The following is a 17,947-nucleotide window of genomic DNA, read 5'->3' as shown; positions in this document are numbered from 1 at the left end:
TCCTGCTGGCTGTGTCAGCTTTCAAGGGCTGTCAATATTTGCAAAGTTTGGCTTCTAAATTTCTCTTCTTTTGAGTTCAAATGATCAAATCTAGTCCTATTTTTTCTGTGAAGGTACTTTGCAAGATGGTGCTGTCCCTGCATAGAGCTAGTCTGCCTTGCTTTCAGACTGTTTGCTCTGTGCAAAAGTTCTTGGAGCCAGGTCCTGCCAGCTGGGCAGCTTCCGCTCAAACTTTATCATCATCTGCTGTGTTCTTGCCCCCTGACAGTGACATAGTAAATGCCCTGCTGTAGTCTGCACTGGCTTGGCCTTAATGCCTTGAATACTGGGGCTATGTTAGACCTTGATGAGGCAAGTGAGCTTTTCTGCATCGTTGATTTTGCCTCTTGGAGACCTACATGTATAACCCCAGGGGTTCATGTGAACCAGCCTCCCCTTCTGATCTCAGGCTTTACTGAAGATGAGAACAGCCCAGCTTTTCCCTCCTTCTTCCACCCTGCCAACACTTTAACCTCGGCTGTTGCCTGGCTCCTAACTTCACTGAAGGCAATTGCTACTTGCAAAGTTTGCTGTGCCAAAAGAACCCTTTTACTCCTTTCAGAAGAGTAGAGAGGTAGAACTCTAGGATGCCAGCAGACTTCTTGGAACTGTTTGACACGGAGATAAAATGCCAAGATTTAGGCTCAAGTTTCCTCTCAGGCAGCAGAGAAAGTGCAGGAGCCCGCTGTTAAAGCTCTAAGAAACTTTAATAGGCCTGATGTACTGAGAGAGAGGTTGCTGTTTGCTTATGAGAAGAATCCTCCTGCAACATGGGACTAGTGTACGGTGAGCCACCTGCATCCTGGGAGCCATAGCTGTGCCTTAGTATTTCCACTAATCTTGGAGCTGAGCAGCGTAGAGGATAACTGAGCTCCCTGGTGCTACCACAGGGAGACTGAGAGTATCACACCAAAGCTATACCTATCCACTGACTGGTAAAATTAGCAGTCCTGTTTCATTGTTGTTTCTGTTTATAATCACTTTCTCTTTCTGGACTCAAAGCAGTATTCTTTCTTTTCCCCATCTCTGCAACATGCTACGCTATTTTCCTTGTCTAGTATGTTTAGCTTGTGGCCATCTGATGAATTCCCCTTCTTATTTTTCTCCTTCTGAAGGAATGTGACCTTTCTGCCTGTGTGAATATAACTACCCATGCCCTACAAGCAAAGCTGTTTGTGACTCTAGTGGTGATTGGTTTGTGCAGAAACATCCAGCCTAACTTTAAACTCACCAGGTTAGATACTGTGAGCACAGCTGGTACTCTTTGCTTTGGGATGGTAATGCTTTGTGAGGCAAGCAGAAGATGCTGCTCATTCCTTGCATCTTGTGCTCTCTGCTCACCTGAGCAAGAGAAAGGAAGCACAGTATGGTCCCTGTTGTCCTTGGAACAAATGATGGCCTTATGGATAGGATCCTGATCCTTTTATTTCCAAACTACACTAACACATCTTAGATGCTCCATAACACAGTGTCTGTACTGATCTGGCATCTCAGTCAGTGAATCCTAAAGCTCTGTCTCTTTCTCCACAGCTGAAAGAGCAGAGGGAAAAAGAGAGGCGTCAAAAGAAAGCGAAAGCAGGAAGCATCTCTGAAGAGACTGGGGAGTTTGATGACCTAGTGTCAGCGTTAAGGTCAGGAGAAGTCTTTGACAAGGACTTATCCAAACTCAAGCGTAATCGCAAGCGTTCGGGGAACCAAGGCTTAGAGACAAGCCGGGAACGGGTGGTGACAAAACTAAATTATTAATTACAAGAGAAAGAAAAATAATCAACCAAAATAAGTGAAGAAAAAGAGCAAAACAAGGAAGATGAATGTGTGCGATGGCGCCTGGCTGACAGCTGCCCCAAAGGATTTCTTTGGTCTGTGGGTAGAGACGTTACCTTTCCATTGATCAGCTTTCCTCTCATCCCTCCTCTGCGCTCCTAATTTGAACCATTATAAAAGTGCCTCTGTGGAGCCAGCAGGGTCTGTGACTGGGCCATGCAGACCTGACAGATTTGCTTCTGGGAGTTGATTGTGTCATGAAAGGCCTCATGATGACGACAGAAAGTACTGGGCCTTGCAGACAGCCTTGCAGCTGGAGAAGGATAATTTTCTGCGTGCCAAAGTGAAAATGAACTATGATCCGTCTTGCTGATAATAAGCAACACTAATTTCAGAAACAGCTCGGTAAACACCTGTTGCTTTTTCAATAACTAGACTGGCCTTCGGGGTCTTGTCAAGGTGTGGTTCTTGAGGTTACAAATTCCTTCCCAGAATTGGATTTTATAAGCCATTGATGATCAGCATCTGAAAAATGCTTTTGGTCTCATGTTCTATATAATGTTTTTGTATGGCCTGTACTGTCCAAAGCAAGTGATGCTCAGAAGGAAGTTATCAGTTCTGGAAGAAAATGCAATTTGAAAATCAGGATTGATGTAAAATACTTTGCCAAAGTCTTTTGGATTCTGCTTTCCTATAAACAGTTTTCTGGAATTCATTGATGGTTGAGCCTCAAAGTTCTGAAATTCATTTTCTAAGAAAGAAGTTGTGGCTTTTGTTTAGAAAACTATGCCACTAATAGGTTGGAATTTCACCTGGATGACTGTGGAGCCTGTTGTAATTGCTGGAGAGTGAGAAAGAAAACATTTCTTATCCATTTATGCAAGATTCCTTAGTGCAACCCAATGGAAATCGGAAGCTCCTGAGTATCATTCATAGGTCACAAATTGCAAAAAGCAAATGGGATTGCAAGCTGCAAGAAGTGAGATTTATTCTCCACTCGATGCAGGTTGCAACTGCTGTTGGAATTAACTGGACTTTCTGCATAACAGGTTGATTTATTGCATGCACCCCAATCCTATCTAGGGTAATCACATAGTTCAGTAGGATATCAATGTTGTCACAGGAGGACTGTACAGGCCACAGCCTTTTTCATTTAGAAGGGATTAGTTAGCATGAACCAATGGAAGGTCCCATACGGAAAACTGAGTTTTTTTTCCAGGAGGACACAAAATCATGTAAGTGAAGCAGGCTTTGGAAACGGGTTAATTCATAAGAAAAAAAGAAATTTGTGTTTACACTGCACCTATGAGGCACACAGTGAAAAAGCAGAGAACCCCAAGAAGATGCTTGAATTCTGAATTTGATTTATCTTCACGACTCTAGGAAGAGGATTCAATTCTGTGGGCTGCCATGGCCCTTTTTTGTCTTTTTTTTTTTTTCTTCAATCCTGTCATCCCTTTTGATTATCAACTCTGGAGAGGGAAAAAGGAAACGAAAGAAATTGTGATGGATTCTTCCTCCTAGACAAGAAGAAGACTTCATTTGAGAAGAAAGGCCTACCATTTACAAACTATGTATCAACAGTAAACAGCACAAAGTGTCAGGGAATCCCAGGGAAACAGAAAAAGCTCCATTAGTCACTTTAATATTTTGGTTCTATTTTTCTATGAATGTCACTTAACCTCAGGCTCAGCACTGAGTCTGCAGAATAGAACTTCTTCGGCCATACACGCTGCCTGATCAGTATTACACACTACCAATATTGGAGAAGCCAACAGTGGTGGTTTTCTGAACACTAAAATAATTCTGTAAACTATGGAAAGAAGCAAAAGATTTAGAATTGTTAAACTCTAATGTTTCATTGTTTACTGAATTTTGAGACTCCCACCCTACAATTTCCCTATTTACGACATTCCAGACTGCCGCGCCTCTGTATAATACTCATCGTAAAGAGCTGGTATCTTACAAGAGCTGGGTGCATTCTCCTCCCTTATTATCCCATTGCCCTTCTGGGATTAGCTATTAACAGCAATATCCATTGCAGCAGACACAAGCACCTTGTAGAAGAAAGACTGTATTTCATAATGGTTTTTGAAAGTTTAACTCTCACTTTTATAAGCATTTTTATTTTAAGATACAAAGTGGATTTTTAGAAATGTCTCTTGTAAATTATATTAACAAGCTCCTTGCTGCTCCCCAAAGTAGACATGCCATATCTCAGCCCTTTTTTTTTGTTTGTCTTGTTTTAAAGCATGCCATATAACCCATGCCATGTAAGCCATATGAGAGGTGTTAATATGTGCCAAATTGGTATACAGTTGAGTTTAGATTTTGATAATCCCTGAATTCCAGAGATGATTCTTTTAGGGATTAGAATGTTGTAGATTTCCCTCCTCTGTTCTCCTCGGTTTTAGGACTCGCTCAGAAGTTCAAGTGTAGTGCCAGTGCCAAGGTGAGCTCTGGTGCAAGATGTGACCTGTGTCTCTGTCCAACTTATGGCTGCTTGCTTGCTCCCCAGGTACTTGTTCAATATGGCAGACTGTCAGCAAGGCAGTTCTGTTATAGAAGAAATACCTCAGGGCAAAACCCTTGAATATAAATACGGCATTCCCCACCCCAGTACTTTTCAAACCAGGTTCATGGAGTGCTTTTTGAAACTGAAATCACTTTGCCAGGCCATAAATGTAGCAAAAGCAGAGAGAGTGATAATCTCCCTGTCCATTTGTGTACACAGTTCAGCCCTGATATGAAAAGTTATATGATGGTACGCAGTGCTCCAGTCGCAGTGACAGTCAGAGAAAGCTGCTGTAGCTTTGCCACCCCCTTGATATATACACCAGTAATAAGAGACTGTGCAAGTCCAATAAATCAGTTGTGAGATACATTACTGGAACTGACAGAAAGCCCGGAGTCGTGCCCCCGGTTCATTGCAGCTCAACTTTCTTAGCACTCAAGGGCCCCAGACTTTTGTTTTGAATTGGTGGTGGTGGCTGAAGGTTTCTTTCAACATGCTGAACAGTCTCCCCTGGCTGTTCACTGCTTGGTGAATGTTCATGAAAAGCACTGTGGAAAAGCTTGGTTACTCACTGAGGCAAGCAGTGATTTCATCTAAGTCGTGACAAGCAGAGAGTCCCATTAATATATCTTCTCTAAGAGATGAGCGTGGCCACAGCAGATAAGGAAGAAGTTGGATCTGCTCTAGGGCCCGACTTCAGATTTTTTTGCAAAGCCAAGTTCATCCTTGCTTGGAGTCTCTGGCATGCTGTGAGTGCAGCTATGCTCTGTTCCTCATCTGCAGTTTTGATTGAGTTGCTAAGTGCTGAAGAAGGCAGGAAAATCTAAATCTTTGTCCTCTAGTGCCTCTGTAGCCTGGGCGGGCATAGCAAGCAGTCATGAGGCATAACATTAAGGCAAAACCTCTATATCGTATTCTGAGGGACAGAGAAGAACTTAAGGTCTGCTGTTGTCTTTGCAGCTGTGCTTAGCACCAGCATTTTAAGTAGAAGAGGAGGAAATGTGAAAAAGGTTATCATTGAGGGCTTGTTCTACTTTATACTTTTCCTAGAGAAATGTAGTTGTTGCTAATTATATGATGAAGTTCTTCACACCTAGAAGAGGAGGTACTTTCTAATTCTCCAAACCTTGTCTGTAGAGATCTAGTGCTTCTTCACTTACCTGTGTGTCTTTGCATTGTTCTTAAGCAGATTGCATTAGGATGACCCCTGAAGAGACTGCAGAACTTCCCCCCACACACACCCCACTCCCTTGTAGACTTTGTCACTCTTCTCAGTTGTCCGCAAGTCTCTGAAAATGCTACAAAGTGACTTCAGGGCAGCAAGGCCCTTCCATGCTTTGCAGCACAGCTATGGTCCGGGCACTGGTTCCCTACAAGAGCAGAAGCAGGACTAATATTCAGGGATGAGAGAGTCTCCACTAGAGAGACAGCTTGGGCATCCTTCAGAAGCATTTCTGTAATGTGTTCACAATGTCTGAGGAAGGGGAAGGCATCGTGAGGGGCCCTGATGGAAGGCTGTGGAGCAGGTGTTTCTGTAATGGTCAGCTCCATTGGCTGAATCTTCCCTCTTTTTTAAGAAAGCTCGCACTCTGAGCTGGGTTGCACGGGAGAAGCTTGTGTCAGGAGTTTCCTTGAGGGGAAAGGAGATCAGTTGTACAGTTGATGATGTACATGATATATGCAGTTTTGTTTCTGGGTTGGTTGTTTTGTGTTTGTTTGTTGTTCTGTTTTTTTTTTCTTTTTTGTTTGGGGGTTAAATGATTTTTTTTTTTATGGTTTTAGGAATCTTTAAGGGGAACCTGTAAATCTGACACCTCTATTTATTTTGCCTTATTTTAGTTTGCTATGTTTGTATGTATACACTGCATTACAGCAAAGACTCTTGAGACCGTGCCAGGGCATTACACCAGCTAGACAGCTGGCGTGGCCATTCTGCAGCAAGCTGAGCAGGGTGTGGGGTGGGGTGGGGTGGGGGGGGAGCAGCCTTGGTGTGGGAAGGGAGGCAAGGAAGAACTTCACTTTTGCTTTCATAGGACTCACTGTGCCCTAATAATAATGGACTTGGGAAAGCATGTCTTTTAAAGCATGTGGTGAATTGATGCAATTAGGTTGTTTCAGAATACTTTCTAAAAACAACTGTTTTCTTGTAATGAATCATGGTGGGAATATATTGAGAAGAGTTAAGCTACACAGTTGCTAACTCAAATTTCAACCTCCAACTCAAATTCTGCGCATAATGCCAGAGAAGCTCAAATAGATGTAAGAGCATGGATCATACTCTTACCAGAGTTTATGTGTTGGTGAGACAAACTGTGACAGGCCAAGGAAGAAAGGATTCTCTCTGATTCCCCTCTTTCCTTCTCCATTCTACTTCCTCAGAGTATCCAGGGTAAGCAGCATTCTTTGGCTGTTTGGTCTTCTCTCTGTGGAGTCTCTAGCAATAATACATGTTTAGCCACAGCTCTGGCTTCTGTGCTGAACAAGAAAGATTTCTAGCTGCCTGCCATTCAAACACTTAGCTGCTGTTGGCCACTCATACTTTTCCTTATCAAAGTTGGAAAACGCCAACTTAGGTAATACAACTTGGCCAACTGAAAATATAGTTGTAGATATTAAAGCTATTTACTGCTCTGAGTAGTTTGGATGACCAGATTCTCCTAAAGCTGGCCAGATCATGCTGAGAAGGATGTCATTAGCTTAGAAAGGTGTTATGGCACCTCATTTTGAGTCTGGATGCTTAATAGATATTCCAAACCAGTCTTCTGATGCTGGTGTTAATGTGGAATAGATCCAGTATATACACAGTACAGTGTTTAACACCAACATTATTTAAAGCAACATCCGGATCAGAACTCCCCTTTTAAACAGCTTTAGCTGTTGAGAAGATGTTCTACAGGGCTTTCAAAGGGCTTGGTCCTTTCAGCTGTCCGACAGTTGGAGCTCTCACTCAACTGATCTAGGAAAGCCTCTATGATATGCTACTGACAACCCATGACCTCTACACTTCTCCCCATCTTCAGACTTGCCCCTAAACACTCTCTTTAAAAATCTTTGCTGTTCTAGAATTGTAGGAGGACATCAGGTACCTGAGCCACGCTCAACGCTTCTCCCTTCCGAACTGTATTCAGCCATTCTCCTCCCCTGCCAGCCTGCTCAGTTTGAAACTTGCAGATCAGTTTTGGAGGTATCCCTGCCTGCTGAGCTGGAAAGTATAGTGCTGCTTACTGATGTGGGAGGTTGTGTGCTGCTGTAATGCCTTGGCGTATCCTCATTTCTTAGTCAATTTAAGACTATAAGTGAATTAAATGTACAAATCCTGTAGTGTCCTTTTTATCTGTATCTTTTTATAAGAATATACTGTAATACTAAAAAACAAAAGCAAAAAAATTAAAGATATATTGCCCCCACTGCGTCTCAGTAAATTTATTTGTAGTTGCCTTTTCTGTGCTTTTGCTGGACAGCACTACAGGTGAGTTGGAGTCTGAGTGCACTGTTCTTCTTGGTTCTTTCTCTTTGATCGAGAGCATGTAGTTCTTCAGTGACACAGTCACTGCAGAGCTGGTGAGAAACTTCAGAGGTAGGTCTGGCAGGAAGGTGGAAGAGCATAGGGAACACTGGAGTTCACTTAAACAAAGAACAAAAAAAATACCATATCAGCCTTGCTATCTCAGAGCTCATAATCCATGTGGACACACTCATAGAACAGCAGGTAAGGCTGCAGTGTGGCCATAAGCTTGCTTATCTGAGCAGCATCCTCAGAGGAAGAGTGTGAGTGAGAAGAGAAGAGAGTAGGAGAGGATGGCTTCAAAGGAAGGAGTTCCATAAGGCTGGATGAAAGGAATCCAGGAAAGCCAGCTTCAGAGATGTGGGAGGTGAGATGGAGAGAAGTCAGGTACAGCACAGCAGGGCAAGCAGGAGGTATGTAAGGGCTAGGGCTAATTTGTGTGCACTTGAAGAGCAGCTGAATCAAGGGACAAGCTAAGGAATTCCTTGGGGCTCAAGGGCAGAACCTTGTTTTTACTTCAGACACACAGCATGCAGCTGTTTCACTTAGACATGAATCTCCTTGTCTCTAATAACATAAATTGGTCGCTGACAACATTCCTCCTTAAGCCGCATTAAGCCAAACTTTTCATGGTTATCTGCTATCAAGAAAGCGTGATGTTCTAACTGTGAGCTCTGGCAAATCTCATGCCAAGCTTAGATCAGGCTGCACAGCATGTTCCTGCAGTACATGGGACCTCAAAGCCCCAGCTCTTGGTTGTGACTCTCAGGTGGGAAGGGCCATGGCAATGAGCAAAAGCAAATAGGGGATAATTGCTTGCACAGGTCGAGGGTGAACAGGCAGCAGGTGGGACTCTGAGTGTTGCATGGGAAGACTCATTCTGTATGTGTTACAAGGGCTTCCAGTTTCTCTGTCTTTGGTCTATTTGATTCAGACTTGGCTGAGCCTGGCTACAAGATTCTTGTTTTACAGATGCAAGGGAGGGACGTTTCTGAAATCCATGCAGGATATGAGTGGCAGAGGGAAGATGACAATACAGGGACCTACCTACCTCTTCTCTAGCAGCTGGGTTTCAGTAAGGAAGAGCAAAGCCATTGTTTTTCGTCTTGTTGGAGGTCAAGCCCACCAGCATTTGAATTCTGGCTGCACTGAACAAAGAGGTATCCTCCTCAAATTATACAAAGATCTTTTTTTCTTTTGTATTTTGTCTGGTGTTGGAGCATGCAGTGAGGAGCTGCTGTTCTGCCCCACAGAGTGGTTTTGGTACAAAAGCCTCCTTTAATCTTCCCATCTGGTTTCTTGTTGTGGCTATAGACTGCTGCTCTTCGTCACCGCTGTGTAGAAGCAAGGTAAGTGCCTTCTGGCTTTTTTTTTTTTTTCTGAGCAAAAATAGTGTCAGGGTTTTGCTGTCCTGAATGAGTGGCAGTGAGGAGGAGGGTAAGGGGAGCTTTTCTGTCATGCTGGGTAACTCTGGAGATTTATTATTCATTGGTTTCTCCTTTCTTTAACCTTTGGCTTCTGTTTAAACAAAGATGACTTTTATATCTGCCGTAGCAGATATAGAATCTTGTGGGAGAAATCTGCTAGGCCTTTTGGGAACTGCATTCTGTTGCCTGGTAACAAAATAATAAAATACTTTTGCCTCTTCACCCCCCTGAAGTCCAAAATTTGGCTTTCAATGTTGTTGTGCTAGATTGTGTTTATTCATTTAATGTTTCTTTAGCGAAGGGGCTTCTTGCTGTTGTCTCTGAGACATAGTTGCTATTTATCTCTACTTCAGTCAGACTTCCAGCAAGAGGGTGGTCTTTTATTATTATTTTTCTCTTTTTCCTGCCCCCATTGCTCTCAGTGCAGATCGGTTAGAGGAAATAAGGGTGATGCTGCTTGTAGACCTATGTATACCTGCTAAAATTTTTGGAGGAAGGTGGGGGTGGGATTCTCTGCTCTTTGGAACCTCAGCCTGGCAAACTGAATTTTCGTATAAGATAACAACGTAGAGACTAATTAAGAAAGCCAGATGTCTTATTCAAATGTGCCTCGATGAGGGAAAGAAACAGAGGAGGAATAAAACAGGGTAGGATGTCAGTTTGGCATACCTGGTTTTTATCTTGATGTTTCCTGGCAAGAAGAAAAAAAGGTATAAAATGTATAATGAAATACACATCAAGGTTGATTAAAATAATAGGGAGACTACCCAAAGTTTAGTGTGGTTTTAGTTTGATTTCAAACACCAAACTTTGGGTCGAGCCTATGAAAAGAAATTGTCACCTTGAGTATTCACTGTTATTTGAAGGCAGAGTACTGAGTATGTCTTGTCTGAAGCTCATTCTTCCTCTTCCATGCCTGACCTTCTTGCCTGGAAAGGTGGGACAAGCATGCCTAATGTGTCCTCCTGGAGAATGGGCTGTGCATGGTGGGCTGAGCGCCTCTCCTGAATTCACTTGGGATCAGTCTGACTGCCCTGTACCTCAGAAGCACTTGAGTTTCTTGAGGTATCCACAAAGCACCTGGGTGAATGTCCCCAAGGATATCCTTGCAGTGCTGCTATTGTGCACAGTATCAGCTCTGATGCCAGAAAAGTGCTTGGCAACTTGGCCTCTCAGAACTGCTGTTGCCTTGCTGGTCAGTGTTTAACAGGGAGATAGAGTTAAAATATTCACCTCCACCCTCAAGTGATTCTTTTTTTCTGTCTGTTTCAGAAAATGTGGTTTTATTTATTGTTATTTTTACTGTCATAAATCTGAAGGGTCCTGATCTTGTATTGGAGTAGAATCCAGGCTTCAAAAATGATCTAGTAATAGAAATACCAATTGTCCTCCCAATGCTCCTTTGAAAGGAAAAAGCCTCTTAGAAAGGAAACACAACTAGGATTTTTCTGAAGGGTAAATTTTAGCTTTTTTTAGGACAAATATTTGTCCTCTCCTCCCACAGCTGAGCTCCCCTCTTTACTCCTATGCTTAATTAACGAAGATCTTCCTAGTTCAAAAGAAAAAAACTTTTCCTAGCCATGATCAAAGCATGAAAAATGACATGAATGTAGTGAGGAGTTCCATCTCACTTACTGCCGCTCCCTGGGCTCTCCCACAGTGTGCGGCCTCTGGGGGTGAGGAAAGAGGTGCCCGACAACCCTCCATGCCTGCTGTCAGTGCTCTTGCACCAGGGCAGCCATATGTCTCTGCAGGACCAGAGTATACAAAAGAGGGCTACAAAGATGGGGAAGGGTCTGGAGGGCAAGATGGATGAGGAGCAGCTGAAGTCCTGGCTTTGTTCCTCCCAGAGCAGAGGAGGCAGAGGGAAGGCCTCATGGCGGCCTACAGCTTCCTCATGAGGATTCGCTCCCCGTTCTCTGTGGCATCCTTGGTATGAACCTTCTTGCACACACAATGTCACTCTTTTAAAATAATGGTAACAACGTCTTCCCTTCTTGTGGTCCCTAGAATGAAAACTTTTCCTTAAATACAGAGAATTTCTGCAGCTGGAGAGGTGAGAGGCCTCTGGAGCCAGCAGGGACACACAGCCTTTTACTGCAGAAGCAGCTCCAGAGCTGAAGTAATATAACATTAAGACCCAAGCTAGCTGTGGCCTTTGGGATGCTGATTGCCTGCCAGCTCCCAGAGTGTCAGTGCTGGGCTGCAAAAGAAAGCATGTCTTGGACTTGCACCAGGGTTGAACTAGGAGACTCCAGCTTGTCCCATATCTGAGATGTTGTCCTTGTGAGACAGCTGCCAGTTGCTGATCTGTTCCTAATTAATCCTCTCCCAGAGGGATGCTGACCAGCACATCCCAAACCCAAAGTGGGATGGGAGGATGAAGGGGCTAAGTCAGATATTGAAGCAATTTCACTCTCTAATTTTTAACCCAAGCTGGCATCCTAATTCAGACAGGAAGGCAGTAGAAGTTTGGATAGGGATCAGTAGTCCTGAGAGTGTGTTACAGAGCAGATCCAGTATAATTATGGGCAAATGGACATAATCACAGAAGTAGCTGAGCTCTGATGAAGGACAGGCTCTTTCCTAAGAGCTTCTTGCAGGAATGATGGCCAATTCTCTTTCCTCTTACTTGTGCCAGCACTTTCTATCATCTCTACAAGGAGCTTTACTGTCACTGAATACATCTGCCTTTTGTAATCACTGAAATGAGAACTGAGATGTCACCAGTGCAGGTGGATTTTTCTCCTTCCAAGGCAGGGAAGTGACATTTACATAAAGCAACTGGGACAAGCTGAGGGGCAGAAGCCACATCTACTAAGAGTAACCATGCTAATTTGTTAGCAAGAAGAAGGCAAATGTTACCTTCTCCAGATGCATGTTAGAGATGAAGAGTGCTCAGCCCTGCAGACCTGTCTCCAGGTGCTCGCTGCCAAGTGTACAGACCAATGGGAAGGATGGATTGGCGTTCCCATCTGCAAACAATGATTTGAGTGACTTAGCAAGCATGACAATGTTGGTCTGGCCCAATGCTCTGTGGTCAGGTCCTTCTGGATCACAATCCAGGCCTGTAGTGGAAGAACTGTGCTCTCCTTCCTGCCTTGGTCACAAGTGACATGTGATGTCGAGGGCCATCTCTCTGCTCCCAGATGAGGAGCAGAGCCTGTGTCCAGGGCAGGACATGGTGCTAAGGCCAAGGGGGTGCTGGTTTGTGCACCTGAGGATCAGGGGCTCTATGAGCATTCCGAGCATCAAATTGATTCCATTGCTGATCTGGGTCAGATTTCTCTTCTCTCACTCTATGTGAGCTCTATGGTGCAGAGCAGTGAGATTTTGGGCCAAACTTTGCCATCCTCCCCATGGCCCTCACTGATCTGATCACTTTGCTTCCCAAGTGCCTTCGAAGTGCTCCTGCCCCCAACAGGCACAGGGGCCTCAACCAGAGACCGGCTTGTCCTTCAGAGAGCTTCAGCCACGTATGTGTGGAGACATACTGTCTGAGGGATGAGGCTAAATGTAGGCCCCTGTAAAACCCCTGAACAGCAGCTCCACCACCAGCTGCTCCAGCAGGCTGATGTACTTGTTTCCCAGTTGAGCTCCTTGCTGATGTAGACGTGGCCGCTGTGCACGTGTGTCAGCAGGGGAACAGGTGCCAAAAGTGTGTCAGCAGGGGAAATTCTTACTGGTGCCAGGCAAGGGTGGAGGAACACTGGAGTTCTTCCCTTCTATAAATGGTTTTGGTGAAAACAGATTTTTTAACTTAGGTTACAGCGGTGACGGCCGGGTGAGCTTCGCGAAGAAGGAACTACCAGCGACTTGTGAGCTGGAGGAAGATCATGGCTAGATTAGATACAAGATAAGGACTGGGAATGCAGCCTGCCCACACTAAGTGTGAAAGGACTTCTCCTAGGCCACACTCTGAGTTGTGTCAGATATCCAGTAGCAGAGCGAGAGCATTCCCTGGGCTTTAGAGAAGCAAGCACAATTGCTTTTACTAAGGCCTCATCCCATAATGTAGGACAGAGTAGCACCCCTGCTCTCATATGAAGTGACCCAAGCCCCAGGGAGCTGCCTCTCTTTTGGCTGGGGGCACAGGGAGAACTTGTCAGGCTTTGCAGCAGCTCAGTGGGTTCGGGGAGGCCCTGGGATGTGGGGAGCCCTGCTCCTGCTGCTAGTGAAGCATGGGAGTGCTTGCTCGCTCCTTGCCCAGCCAGCTGGGTTTAATTTTAGAAACACAGTACTATCTTGGGGCATCTTTTTCCACGGAATGCATGTCTTTAAGTAAATAAATAACAGCTTTGTCAAGGTGGAATGACGGCCCATAACCACACTGCAAAACACACACCGAGCGAGCTGAGCCCTGCTCCTCTTGCATGTGGAACTACTTTGTGCAGATACAGTGGCTGCTCTGCCCCTCTCTCCTCCTTCGACCCCCTTCTGAGCTGGCCATATGCACTGATTAAAAAGAAATAAAAACACCTTGAAATATCAACCTTGGAGAAGTGGAAATGAAAACCCCTCCAGCTGCTGGGGTTCAGCTAGAGTTCTCTGTCAGAGGTTTGCAAAAGCTATGGTTTACCAGTGATCAGCTAAGTGTTACTGTAGATGCCTTAGCTGTGTTTGGGCATCCCATAAGGATGTGCTCTGAGGCATCCTCAGCAAGCCCTGAGGAAAAGAGCAGGCTGTAAAGATGAATGCAAGAAACTTGTGTTTAAATACCCCTCCCAGTCTGGCTGGCCAAGAGCATTCAGCACACAGTGGTGTTGCTTATGGCTGAATGTCCTGGGTGTGTCTGTCAAAGCTCGTTTGCTGGCTGGAAAATCCTGTTAAAGTCATTTTACCAGAGCAAGAGCCCATTTGCACCGCTCAAGTCTAGCAGCTCTGAGATGCCTGCATGGCATCTGTTGCATAAGCTTTTGGTAGCCCTGTGTCTCTGAATCAGCAAAGGTGAGCTCTTCTCAGGCTCCCAATCCGAGCAAGATCTTACTGTGATAGTCTTTGTCTCATGGATCTAAAATCTGCAAGAGGGAACAAATGGTGTCAAAATTATCCAGACTGCTGTCTGCTTGCTTTGCTGGAAGCACAGCAGATTTCCTCCTGCTGCTGACACAATATGGCTGAGAGAGGATGCTGTGCTTTTAAGGAAATGAAGTCAGAAGCGCACATATTGGGTGCAGTAGGAATTGGCAGAGGCCAACTGAGCATCTCCTCAAAGCAGAAGGAGTGGACAGACTGTGCCTAATCACAGAGGTGTGAGTGAGCTCTGGCAGCAGCCTTTGTAGCAATTGGGCTTGAAATCTGTGTCTGTGGCTTGGAAAAAATATTGTGTAGCATCCTCATGTCATGTGCTGACAGGATGCTTGAAGAGGCTTTGTTCTGGTCTTCCCATGTCTTGTGCTTTGTCCCACAGCCCTCAGCAGGAGTGTTTCTGGGCAGAATTGGGATAGGTTCTGTGTGCCTCTCTGGGTTTAGTACTTAAGTTTGTTGCAAGGCCTGGGGATTGCTGGCTGCCCCTTGGGCTGGCTGGTGGCTTCCCTTCCCCAAGCACTGCCAAAGCAGGGAGGATTTTCCACAGACGTGGTACTGCCTGTTCCTCCTCAAACTGTCTGGTTGAGCCATCTCCTCTCCTCCTTGGCCTCTGCTTGAGGCTTTCACTGGTATCACTCATTTGGAGGGAATTTTTTTCCCTCTAAGCTCTAGTGAAGGCCCTTTCCTGAGGGGCCAGGCGAGCTCTGCCCATGTACCCTGTAAGCCATGGATCACAGCAGCCCTGGCAGCAACTTCTGTTTCCACTGAACCCAATTAAGATCCAGTCTTGGCAGGATGGAGCCTTTGGAACCGCCAGCTGCAATAGGAGAGATGAGGCTTTGAGGGCAGCAAAAATTGCTCCCTCCCCTCTGCTCTGCTTATTTCTTGGATTTGGGCTGAGGATGGCCCCAGGAGCCGATCTGCAGAAGCCAAGTGAGCCACACAGAGCTGAAATATTCCCATTCAGCATCCAGCCTGGGGTGGGGAAGCTCAGCTCTCCATAGCACGAAGGCTGTGGGTGGCAGCTGGGAGGTGGCTTCAGGGGAGGGAGGACACAGCCCCATGTGCTGCCCCAGGATGGCAGTAATTCCAGCTCATCTGGAACTTTGCACATGGGGAGACTTGAGTGATGAAATGACCCCATTAGGTAATCAGTGTGTTCCTTAAGGACTTGGAAAGTGGCAGAAGGGGTCAGGTCTGTGCGAATGAAACCCCTCTCCCTGGCTCCCAGGAGCAGAAGCTGCCCGCCGGCTCCTTGCCCTGTGTGAGGCCACGCAGCGCTGCTGCTGCTGGAGCTATGCCACAACTTGTACCAGCTGGTAACTGGCCCAGGGCACAGCTAATGGAGCAGCTGTGTATCTGCTAGCATGTTTTTTCCAAGCATAATATTAACACAACTTTACAGTTGCCCGACCCTCTGCTGTCTCTCCCTCTTCCTCCCCTGCCTCCTGTCACTCCTGTGCACCTTGCAGCCAAGCTGCCCTTGACGTTGGAACCAGAAACTTTGCTTTTGCTGGCCTTGCATCCTTTCAGCTATGTACCCTGGAAGTATCATGGGTATAGAGGAAAGTATTTCTGTTGCATTTATTTTTGAGGTTAAGTCCATGCAAGAAGAGCTTAGTAGGAGTACAGAGGTTTTCTGGTTTTGAGCAGGCTCTCCAGAATCCGGATGATGGTCCCGCCATTGCAGTCAGGCTGTGATTGTGAAGCTGAGCAATGCCTGGGTTGTCATGCAGCTCTACTGGAAGCAAGTCTCAGCAGCATCTTGGGGCATCTGGCCCTTAAACTTGCACTCAGCCATACTTAACCTCTGCTATTCTGAGAGCTTTCTCCTCATCAAAGGAGCAAATAGGATGAGCTCAAAAATAGAAGTGCTAAACTGAAGGCTTTCTAAACACGGCACTGGCGGCACGGAAGGTGAAGCTAACTGGATTTATGCCTCAGCTACTGCTGTATAGACTTGTGGTGACCAAAATGAAAATCTGCTCTTATTATGACAGGGTGCACTGAGTTCACCCAAAGCCCTTCAGGCCCGGCTTGTGAGGAAGGCTTCAGCCACTCCACCCTGTGCCTTTCCAGGGAGCGTGCCAGGCGTGTCACGGGGTTTGCCATCATCATAGCTTTTATAGTGCTCCTCAGATCACTTGATCTTGAGACCTACGTTGAGGCTTTGTCCTGAAGCCTCCCAAAAAAGCTTAGTCAGCCCACTGCACCCAGCAACTCCCATTTTCACATTTGCTGAAACGCTAAGCTGCTCTTGGAATAAGGCTGTCGAAAGTGGGGGGAGGTAAACCATGTTTTCATTGAACTAATTAGCAGTCCTGTGTCCTGGCCAAAGCACACAATACGTTACAGCCATTTTTAAGCTGTTACATGATTGCCTTACTGTTGCTGAGCCAGCCAGGAGCTGCCAGCTATGGGCCAAGGAGGGGTGGGACAGAGGGCCGCATTCTGTTCACTCAAATCCCATGTGAAGCTGAGTAACCTCAGTGACTTAGGAAGAATTACTGCAGGTCACCGCTGGCTTAGAATAGCTAAAATTTTCTTCCCATTTTTAGTGTTCAGCTGTTCTTGCTTTTAGGGTCTGGTTTCATGCGATTCTCATTCTGAAAGAGGTCCCTATTGTACTTAGGGCCTAGGTTTTGCTGGCTTCTCCTTTAGTACTTTGCATCCGATTTTTTTCCAGGGCAGTCTAAGGGTGGGGTGACTGGCCTCAGGATGTGGCCAGGAAGGAAAGAAGCTTGCCTGCCGCAAAAGACACAGGCTGGATTGGCAGGCAAGAGACAATAAAACACAGATGGGAAATTAGCTGGGACAAATGAGTTTCCAGGAGAGGATAAAAGATGTGCTATAAGGGCAAGCAACACTTGCTTTGTGTTCCAGCTGCATTTGGCATGTACAGTGTTAGTGGCACGACTTGCCCATATGGTATCTTCCAGAAAGATGTAGTAGCCTCAGTGCTTTACTGCATTTTAAACTGTCAGAAATCTAGGACCTGTTTCCTAATCTGGAATCAGAAAGTGGATGTAAAGTACTGTGCTGCAGTCCCAGGGTAAGCAGCATTTTGAGGCTGTGCCAGATGGGAGACTTTCCAGCAGTACAGCCACAGTCTCAGCCCTCTTGCACAGTGCCTGCCATTGCCTTCCTATGGAGCTGCACTGAGTAGCCAGTTACAGCAAACTGGTCCACCGATGCTACTTCCACCAGCCTTCCAGATAGCAAATAAGGTGAGATCTCTCCTGGCAGCTCAGCTGGATCAGAAAGGGAACCTCCCTTATGACGTTCACTGTTCAGGAGGGATGGACTCGTGTACAGGCAGCTCCATGGGCATTCATTTCAGTGTGTGGCCACTTAGGCTAAGGAGGAGAATGGGTGAGGTGCTCCTTCCTTACATGGCTCTGCAGCACAGAGCAGTGCTAAGTTATACACATCCACTGAAGTGTAATCAGGGAAGTGGAAGACGGCAGGATTAAAGATGAAATGATAAATTATGCTGCCAAGCCCACAAGATTGTTCTATTTAAGTACAGTCAGATAGAGCTGAGTTTCACTCAACAACATAAAAAGAAAAGTAGCTTCCTTACTGTAATGTTATCCTGACTGATCTCCTAATTACTGACTAATCATGGTAACTTTCAAAGTCTGTCTTGTTGCTCATGCTGAGTTAACT

General features: G+C 45.6%; 1 protein-coding gene across 15 annotated transcripts in view; it reads left to right on the top strand.

Moving 5' to 3' along the window:
* DAAM2 (dishevelled associated activator of morphogenesis 2) overlaps positions 1 to 7,725 on the top strand; it is a 207,324-nt gene extending 199,599 nt beyond the window's left edge. For all 15 annotated transcript variants that reach the window (XM_040697627.2, XM_040697625.2, XM_046938818.1 and 12 more), the window contains one exon: positions 1,570 to 7,725. In XM_040697627.2, coding sequence (XP_040553561.1) covers positions 1,570 to 1,785 — 216 coding nt within the window. In that variant the 3' untranslated portion in view covers positions 1,786 to 7,725. The remainder of the gene's footprint in view (positions 1 to 1,569) is intronic.
* Positions 7,726 to 17,947: the final 10,222 nt, after the last annotated feature.

Source organism: Gallus gallus, chromosome 3 (genome assembly GCF_016699485.2).
Source record: "Gallus gallus isolate bGalGal1 chromosome 3, bGalGal1.mat.broiler.GRCg7b, whole genome shotgun sequence".
NCBI lineage: Eukaryota > Metazoa > Chordata > Aves > Galliformes > Phasianidae > Gallus > Gallus gallus.
The sequence above is the reverse complement of the archived record's forward strand: the minus strand, read 5'-3'. Positions and strand labels throughout refer to the sequence as shown.